The sequence below is a fragment of the Sphaeroforma arctica genome (assembly GCF_001186125.1).
Source record: "Sphaeroforma arctica JP610 unplaced genomic scaffold supercont1.1426, whole genome shotgun sequence".
Lineage (NCBI taxonomy): Eukaryota > Ichthyosporea > Ichthyophonida > Sphaeroforma > Sphaeroforma arctica.
Window position 1 is genome coordinate 1 of NW_014039132.1, and position 10,000 is coordinate 10,000.

General features: G+C 45.0%; 3 protein-coding genes across 3 annotated transcripts in view; all 3 read right to left on the reverse strand.

Annotated features, from left to right (window-relative positions):
- Positions 1-1,089: 1,089 nt before the first annotated feature.
- Positions 1,090-1,994, reverse strand: SARC_10882 (hypothetical protein; the record flags this gene model as incomplete). Its single annotated transcript, XM_014295051.1, has 2 exons — positions 1,090-1,454; positions 1,894-1,994. Coding segments are annotated over 2 exons (327 nt in total), but the record flags the coding sequence as incomplete, so codon positions are not given.
- Positions 1,995-3,055: 1,061 nt separating this feature from the next.
- SARC_10883 (hypothetical protein) lies at positions 3,056-8,546 on the reverse strand (the record flags this gene model as incomplete). Its single annotated transcript, XM_014295052.1, has 8 exons — positions 3,056-3,104; positions 3,558-3,680; positions 3,972-4,071; positions 4,845-5,004; positions 5,489-6,481; positions 7,167-7,375; positions 7,770-7,967; positions 8,360-8,546. Coding segments are annotated over 8 exons (2,019 nt in total), but the record flags the coding sequence as incomplete, so codon positions are not given.
- A 457-nt stretch (positions 8,547-9,003) lies between these two features.
- The window catches only part of SARC_10884 (hypothetical protein), a gene marked incomplete at both ends in the record, with an annotated part of 1,486 nt that continues 489 nt past the window's right edge, over positions 9,004-10,000 (reverse strand). Inside the window, one exon of the mRNA XM_014295053.1 lies at positions 9,004-10,000. This exon is cut by the window's right edge and continues 489 nt beyond it. Within this exon, the coding sequence (XP_014150528.1) occupies positions 9,004-10,000 (997 nt within the window).

A 10,000-nucleotide genomic window follows, 5' to 3' on the forward strand; every position in this document is an offset into this window, starting at 1 on the left:
CGGTCATAGTATATTCTCAGCGCTTGTTTCCAACCAGTTAGGATCTACAAACTACTACTAAAACAACCCATAGAACTACAGACCCAAAGAAACCAAGCCAAATAGCAAACTAAACGCAGCGCAACAACTCAGCCATTAGACAGTTCAGTTAGCCTCTACCTGAGAAAACAGGGATTAAGGCACAAACTGCGACACCTGCCGGCCGCCACAGGTCTTCGGACACAAGGCATTGTATATAGCAATAGCGTGTAAACAAATAAAGATACCTAAACCCCTAAACCCTAAAACCCAGCTTATGCTACAATACGTAATAAGCTATTTAAAGTAGCACAGGGTACTGTGTTGGCTATTACCTCAAAAGTAGTTCCCACACACCTCGCACACTACTTCGTGCTACATAGCGTATTCACATCACAATTGTTAAAACATGTACAAACCAGAAGGTAAAACAATCCAAGCTATCCTCCATACCTAACAACAGAACCAACAGCACATATTATTCACCTATTTCCAAAAAAAAATTTCAATCCGAAAACGCCCTACAAAATAGCAGAAGCAACAACTTATACCGCTAGTTCAAGATATCTTTGCTACTTCGCACATCATGCATGCTATGCTGGGATACAATAGCCAAAAAGTGCTTCGATGCTGATTTGATACGTCATGATTTTTGAAAGCCATATATACCGTTAGACATGACCAGAAGGGAAAACTAAACCCCAAACCATTAATCCCCGAGATACTCACGGGCGGCTGCACTAAAAAAACCTAAAAAAAATCCGAGCTAAAACGCTGACCTAGCACAGGGTGGCTTTATATCAGACTACTCATGTTTCCCACTTGCACTTACTCTACACGAGCGAACATCTGTTTAAATTATTATATTCTACTACAAAACACACTGTTGTATCGCAAAGCAAAGCACTCGTAATCAGTGGGAACCTTTCTCATCGCTTAGCATTGAATCCTTATTACATTCCCTCAAAAATATAATTTGCATCGATTATAAGCATGCTATCATCTCACTCGATATACTTCCATAGTCATCGGATGGCTTCCACGGTTCAAATATAAAACGCATGGATATATTGCAGTAAATAATTGGTAGGTTTCTGCGGTTGTTGCTGCCATGAGTTTTTAATCGCAAAGACTATTCGTATCCAGAATTTTACTATTGACGTCAGATTTACACTGTATTACAAATACTCGTGTAAAGCCTTTTGTGCTACTATGAATTACCAGCGTTATTAAGGCGTGAACGTGGATTATTTCTCTCCGATCGGCTAGCTAATCGTTGGTCTCTGTCTGCCTTGACAGCTCTCGCTATACGTTCGGGCGGTGGATTTTTCGTATTGAGTATACGTAGGTAGTCCAGGTTTGTTGTCATCTTGGCATTAAGTAATTGTCCGATGATCATCTTGTTCCTGGCTATTCGATACGTCGGACGCTTATACCTGTAAAGTTGGTTGACATACAACGATTCAATGGAGTGCAAATGAGCGTTAATCCAGAAACACAAGCGGTCCACAATCAAAATAATTCAGCAAGGTAGATTGAATTCGAATGGATTCCATTAAATGGAGGCTGCCAAGCAAACACTACAAACCGGGCAACACGCACTTTCTTGATAGGCTGATAACAACTGAGATTTAATACCATAGGAGTACACGGGCACACACAAACATGCACAACATACCACCATACTCGTACACTAACGTGTTAGCGTAAATACATGCAAAACACACGCAACCACATAGTGTCGAAAGTGCGGCCCAAAAACTCAGAAATCAAGCACAGGTACCAGTCTTTCAGTATATATACAGTCATGTAGTTCACTGATGTATATGTACTCTGCAAACTATTCGATGTATAGTAAAAACGTTGCGGACGTACGCGTTCAAACTCGTGCAGATCTCTGCTATCCTTCTCAGTCGATCAAAGTTGTACATTTTGGTGTTTGGTATCATTTTCTCATTGCCATCGTTGATAAAAACTAGGTCCTGTGATTATAGAGATGATTATACGAATATCGTCAGATGCTAACGCACGAGAAATACATCAGACTAATGAGTCAATCAGGATTGAAAGGTTATATATCGGCACAGGCACTCAAAGATGAAATTTGATATGGTTTCAAAATGAACGTGTGGCAATTTCGTAAGCAATCATGCAGCAGGTCATAGGTTGACGTCGGATCGAGAACAATATTGCTTGGATGAACGAAGTATTCGTAAGCTCATATGCGCAACTGAGTCGTAGCAATGAGAGAATGAGTGTGATCTTATCCTCATGATATGAAAGTCACGAAAAACATCCATACAAACAGAAAAGTATAAAACGTGCGCATGGGTTAGATAGAATAGCAACCATGAAGTGCACATACTTATTTATAGTTTATAAAATACTACAGTAACGTTTAAATTCAACTTAAAAAATACGTTTGTGTGCCCATATTATCAATGTATAATTAATATATGTGAGAGGAACAAAGACCCATCTTGACATCGATATATAGAAGTAAAGCCAGCAAAAGTATACTCGCACCAATTTAAATATGAACTAAAATATTCCGAGCACCCGATATAACGCAGCGATCATAGTATTAATTTCAAGGCTTTTCCATTTTGGACCGTGATAGTATCGATTCATCTTACAGACTTGAGGGTTCTACACATAAGGGTGTAACTTTCCTGAGTGTATACACTCGGTTCATGTGTACAATTGAATGTATTGCTTGAGATTCCTGAAGATTATGTCGACCCATACATATAAAAACATTCTGCACTTACACATATCTCACGTTGCAACCGCATTCGTTGCTCAATATAACTGATGCCGGAGAAATGAAAGAAGTTGCGAGTACAACAAACTACGTCGCAAGCTTAACGGTTCGAACGTGCATATATTCACATACTTAAGAATTGGTCATGTGACCATATGCACCCAGCAACGACTACATAAACTTAACACTTCAAAAAAATGTATGTAGTCAACGAATGAGCAGTGTGAATTCGTATGCAATACGTTTGGTGATTACCTTCAAAGATAAAGGCACGAACGGCAAGGCTGGTAAGTCCCCGGGCGATGGCACGGCATTTCTATATCTGTAAATTTAATGGCGGCCATTCAAATAAACGTATTAACACCCGATAAGACCCTAAGGCCTAAAAGGCTCGACGAAGAACACGTGTTTGTGGGTGATGGACAGGTGAAACAAAGAAAATACTTGTTCGTAGAACCAACCCAACTGGTTGATGAGGGAGAGTTTTTCGCACAAACTATCGCACTATTGCTAGTCACACCGTGAGATGTCATTGAATGATCGTAAGAAAATCAGACACAAACTAAGTATGATAGCATTACGAGCCGCAGAATAGTGCCATAGGCGAAGATAAGTTCGAATCAGCTGCCAACTGAACACAGGGTCAACAGATAAATCAATCGGATAATCGACCACACGTGCAACAAGGCCTTCAATAAAAAGGAGATCTATATGTAATTGCAGCATAGTCTAGGATGTACTATATACGAGGTTCCATGATGATGAGCTTCCATACATTTTCATGTTGCTCCTAGGATTCATGTAAGTAGCTTCAAAGTTTTTGATATCGCTGATGACAGATGGCGGTACCAACTTCCACGCCTCCCTGAGAGAGCGCACGGGAGGAAATCGAAGACCGCTGCCAAAGAAAAATTTAAAAAGCATCAGAAAACATGCAGACGATAAGCGGACTCGCTTGCTTTGTACAGTTGAGAAGTGGGGAAGCGCACAACTGCCGCACGTGCGGGTATGTGGATAGGGACACGTGAGAAAGCGGGCTACATCAACGCTTTTGAGAATACTGTCATATACTTGACTACAACTAATATTAATGATGTTCAACACAGAGCGTCTGCCATGGTATGCGCCGAAATGCAATTTGCAAATCGAGAAAACGGTACGAGTGTCCTGGATTTGAATTTAGACTTACCCCATAATAGCGAAGGCGCCGTAGTAGTTTCGTAACTCGATACAACGTTTGGCGATAGCTAAGAATTTGGCGATATATCTTGCCTGTGTCCGGCTATCATCTGAAAGTGTATAGTATACGATAAGCATCAAATTTGGGCTAAAAATATCATCAGCATGGAAGCAGTGGCCATAGATTTTAAGCACGTGACAACATCCCGTGAACAGATGAAGGGTTTCAGGGTTTAATCCTAAAACCCTAAGATTAATACTTCCAGAGCCACGAGTTGCCATGTCGCATCAATTTCCAATATAACAAAGATACCATGCGATCATGGAAGTGAGCAATAGGTACACAATTTTATACTCGATTCATGAAGTCAACGGACAAGCATACTAAAAACTAATGCGACCATTGGAGTGTCTCTACTCAGAGGTACAACTCTTATACGTCAATGGAAGAAAGGTGACAACGCTTATATCCAAGAACACCGGTAGCAATCAAGCATTGCGCAAAAGGCGTGCAGTCAAGCTTCTTATCCATGCAGGTCGCGAATCGTCAGCAGACACTCTACTACACCACACTCAATCCCTGGTACTGACAACGTTTGTCTCCAAGAACACTGGTAGCAATCAAGCATTGCGCAAAAGGCAACCAGTCAAGCTTCTTATCCATGCAGGTCGCGAATCGTCAGCAGACACACAGATACACCACACTCAATCCCTGGTACTGACAACGTTTGTCTCCAAGAACACTGGTAGCAATCAAGCATTGCGCAAAAGGACGTGCAGTCAAGCTTCTTATCCATGCAGGTCGCGAATCGTCAGCAGACACACAGATACACCACACTCAATCCCTGGTACTGACAACAGCATACACTCTACGCTGACTAACCTCCCAAAGTGCAGATTTCCGTGGCCACCCAGTAGCTCTCATAATTGAATCGATAGATGAACTCATTGAGTTGTGGCGCATCGGCGTATCGATTGCCCATACCTACTTCCAATCTGTCCGTTAATGGATCTCTGTCCTGAAAAAGATCGAGCCCAATTTCCTGTGCATATTGTGTGGACCAATTTAATGTTACTGAGATACGTGTATAGCGACTGGACCCTGAAGAAGGCACAGTTAAACGGGAAGGGCGTGTGTAGATTTTCTGCACATATACACCCAGTGATCCAACTCAATACCCGCGCAGTGTTGTACGTCTTGCATTGTGCGCGATATCGAGGAATAAATATGGTCCATACATAATTCACAATATATGAAGGGCGTTTGGCGCGCAGCACAGTCGGAAGACAGTGATGTATGCGCAACAGAAGATGATGCTAATGAAAACAACGGACCGCAAGAAATTCCCATGACGTGTCCATACATTCTAAATTAACGAGAAAAGGACACCAGGTACAACAGCCATCACAAATTAATGCGGCAGAGCAATAGAACAAGGTACAAACTACAGATGCATTGCACAGGACATTACCAGCAATTCTGCACATAGACATGATATTGGTCACCCTATGCACTACGAGTCATACCTCGTTATACATGAGTTTCTTTAGCACACTGGTGACTTTTTCATTCAGCCCCAATCCCAGATGCGATCCAGCAGTGAGAGCCCGCGAGCGCTTGGCGAACAAGTCTAACTTGTCCTTGTCCTTGTCCTTTTCTTTGTCTTTACTCTGACCTCTGCCGTCACGGGCCAACATACTCCGTGACTTAGACAACGCACCTCCCACAGATCTAATGTCGCTCTTCTGACGAAACATCGCCACTTTAGACGTCGCCTGTGGGGCAGCCATCTGGTTTTGTGGGGTCGGGCCGCTCAAGCTCTTCTTCCCGAGAGGTTTTGCGTTGCTCTCATAAATGATGCTCTCACCCTGATTGTTTTGACCAAAACTATCACTACTTGCAAGGTTACTATAACTATTATTGCGGTAGTTTCTACTGCTACCGTCTTCTATATTGCCGCAGTCATCATCTGTGATGAATCTGGTGTCGAACTTGACACTGGAGCTTCTGCCACCACCATCGACGTTCTTCGTATTACTTTCCTTGAAGTCGCTCGACAAATTGCCGCTATATGCAGTGACAATACCACTTTTGCTGTGTAGTTTGCCACGATCATCGATTCGATCGGCAGTGTCGTCATAAAGATTTGTGCTGCTAATATCATCACGAGAGATGGAAATGAAAGTATCACTTGTACTTCTCAAATCCCTTCTGTGAGTGCTGGAGTTTTCATAGCTGGTCGATGATACGTCAGTGCGTAGATCGGTCTTGCTGGAAGAGTTTGTCTGATACTTTCCGGTGCCAGTATCACTCCTATTGCGACCCATTGTCCGCCGCCAGCTCTTCGCATTCTTCGACGGCGCCTTGTCATTTTTCATAGCCATCGGCTCGTAGTCGCTTATCATGGACGCAGCTAATGCGTGCGCACGCTTATGATCCAAGCTGCTAGTACGACTTCTAGGCCGAAATAGGTTTCCCAAGGTGATTGTCTCGGAGTTTCGAGGCTGCGACTTCATCGTCTGTGTTTGTGTCATGTGACATGTGCAACGAGATAGGGATCAAAGTGAATTTAAGTGTAGCCTATCCAATCGCTAGACCATGAAGCAGACAATATGGGCAAATCATCGCGTGCAAACAAATACTTCCTTACACGCCAGTCTACGTGCTTGCGTGATACTGCTCTAGCACTACATGAAGTTCGGTACCAATGTACACAGTCGGCTGCCGCGTGCATAAATTATAAAACCTCAATAGCATAGAACTAATCGAAGAAGCGTTCCGGCCCTCAATGACCGTACGAGTGCAAAACGCCAATTATATAAACTGCCTGTGCATCACATATGCGCCAAAAGCCGTTGCTATACAGACGACATGCGATCTATTCCAAAACGTTTCCACCAAATTGGTGCCATATTTCTTATGAGCCACACTGTGATTCAAGCACACAATGCTGGCTATACGATAGAACACGACGAATTAACATTCGCTCAACGAAAAAATGAACAATGACAGTCTGTGGTCCAACGGAAGTGTCGCCAGTGATGCACCACAAGTAGTGAGAGCCTTCCATAAGCCAACGCACCACTTGGTCGCAAATTGATCCTTTAACAGCAACACCTCTGCTCGAGCGACATATGCTGTGGCTGGAAAATCAACAGAACACAGAACACAGGCTATGAAGCAATGCACACGCATTGATTTTACCTTATCAGACACGGTGGCAGACAGAAGGCCTTTTCCTGAGACGTCGAGGTGTGTTTCGTCAGTTGAGTTCGCGCGATTGAAAATGCGAGGACTGAGCAGAGCATTTCTGATGCGTCTGCTGGTGATCTTTCGCGGTGAGTCGACGTTCTGGGCGATAGAGGAACTGCGATCTGATGCGCAGATGGAATTCACAGCCATGGCGAGCGACTCTGTGGTTACGATGGCAACATACTTAATTAAGGATACAGGAATCTTATGGAATGAACTGTGGGACTGGCAGTGAGACTGAAATCGACATCATCTCTTTTTCACTGATGATTTCTGGCTATGACCTCTGTACTTAAACTGGTCTAACGAAGATGCGGGCTATATGAAGCACAGGATGTAACGAGTGCAACTGAACATGGCCGCTGATAGAACTTTTAAAAATACACTCTTGAATCACGGTAATAAATTTGCTCAACGTAAAACAAAAGCACCCGGGTTCGATTCTACTTCGCGGCATTAAGGTCACCAGCTGTAGGTTACATGCACCCTCTAGCTTTATACAGAGACAGGCAAACGGATGAAACCACTGTCGTCCGACTGGTGAACACCACATACCTGGCCGCACGTCCGTATGCGAATGGGCATGGCCATGCTGTGCAGTCCTGAGACTGTCTGTTGCACTCAAAGCGGATCTTCCATATACAGTACTCGACGGGTGTGCGGCGTCCAAAAGCCCAGCCTGACTAGAATCTATACTGGTGGTCGAATGACTGCGTCTGTGTGCCTGTCGCGGATCAGCGAGATGCGGGACATCTGCAAGTATATACCGCATAAATGAGTTTAGCAACACTGTACCCCACTCGCTTCATACGTACCAATGGTTTTAAACAAATGTATACTGTTGCAGAGTAGCTAACGGTCGAAGGCTGCCTGTGCAGTACGAGATAGTAGAAGCCGGCAGATCTAGCGTGTTGCATGCGGTATGTGCATCAGCTGTAGGCTTGACAATATACCATCAGCGACTATTCAGGCATTGGAACTTAAAACTTTGACTACGACTATAATTGTAGATGTTGCAGGTATCAAGGAGTCTCGTGAAACAGTGGCCTTTTTTGTTTTGTTTTAGGGTTTTCTAAAACCCTGAAATGCACGCAAATACACAGGCCCAACCACCACTCGGCTAAGCAACCGAGCACTTCACCAACCTTTCTTGAAAATCACGGATTCGCTCATTTTACTTGGCGCAGTGTGAGGATTAGGAACCATCTCAGGCACACAGGTCAGAGAACAATCCACAGAACTACTCGAGCCCACAGAACGCAGTGACCGCGAGACCATTGGCGACGCAGACTCTACCGTCTGCAGTCGCCTGATGGTTAGGACTTTCTCCATTGAGCTGCGCCGTGGCAACGGCTATGACAATGTAGGCGGATCGTTCGTGAGTACAAAACTGCGATGGACCACGCCCGTGCGTGTGCGTATAATTTGTTCCGAAAGCCAAATACATTGGTTCCGCACAAGAGGCAAAATTTTGACATGCAAGGACTAGCATCACGTAGGGATCGGTCGTAGGCCCCTGAAATTCTGTCTGTTAGATACAAATCTCTCATTCACATCTAACTGGTGCAATCAGGAAGATCGACTCAAAACACACATTTGCGGTAAATGGCGATAGCCACACAGAGCACACGCAAAGAATCCTGAGGTACATACATGCTACTTATGCGCACTTGCTCGCTACACATTACACGCGGCTGAATACACACACGCATACGAAGTATCACACATCTCAACTGCATATGTAAATACGATAAGGTGCGCACAAGCTTTGCTAATTCCACTGGTATTTCTAGGCCTCATTCTCTAATTGACTTACTTCATCATTTCCCGAATGATTTTCAGTTGCGTCGAAGGTCATAGCATCCGCACGGATCGACTGTGCGTGAGATCTAATCACACTGTCGACGGTGTCCCGAGAACTATCGTTGGGAGGTCTTCCGCTCCATCTCTGCAATAGGTCTGCCATGCTGGGCTCCGCACTGCGCGATTGGGCTATTATTGGGGCAGTGATGATTTGCGCATCGGGGAGGGAGTTGGTGCGGATGAAGAATCTGTTGGGGTCGACGGGCCGTGCTGAGAGAGCGCCTCTCGCATGCACCTGCCCAGCGAGCGACGGCAACCCGATATTAGTGGAAGGCTCACAGCTGACACCAATGCTCTCGCGGCTGCTGTTGCGCCCATGGCCCATGGCTGTGCCAATTGACATGGCGCGTCTCACGGGCGGGAACATCGCATGAACGTCGCGCACAACATCGCACGACACCATCGGCGATATTTGGACTGACATGGACGCTGACGTGTCGCGTTCTCTGTGGGGTGGAGTGTGGCTGATGGGGTGCCCTGTACGCAATGTGAGAGGTTCAATGGGCAATGTCAGAGAATTATCACGATTCACCTTGTGCGGTGAAGGGGTGCGACTCTGTTCTCGCTTGGTTGGCCAGTAGGCCCCACTTTGACGCCTGCTCAGCAGTGTTTCAACTGTATTACGGTCGCTTTCGATTGGTAACTTTTTGGGCGGAGCTTCGGCAGGCACACCATGAGCTATTGCAGCAAATCCAGGGGACTGTTCGTATACGTTTGATTCAGGGGAATCGCTGCTTTTGAGCGTGTCATGAACGGTGTTGCTTCTGGTCAGCGTAGCGGACGTGACTAGGCGAGGAGCGGCGCTGTTTCCTGGTACCGGCGATGGGGGATTCGAAGACGCGTGCTCTCGCAAGTCAGCGCGAGTGGACAGTTGTGTGTGTGAAACATTGTTGTGCAGATGTTCATCGCTGCGAGGAGTGATG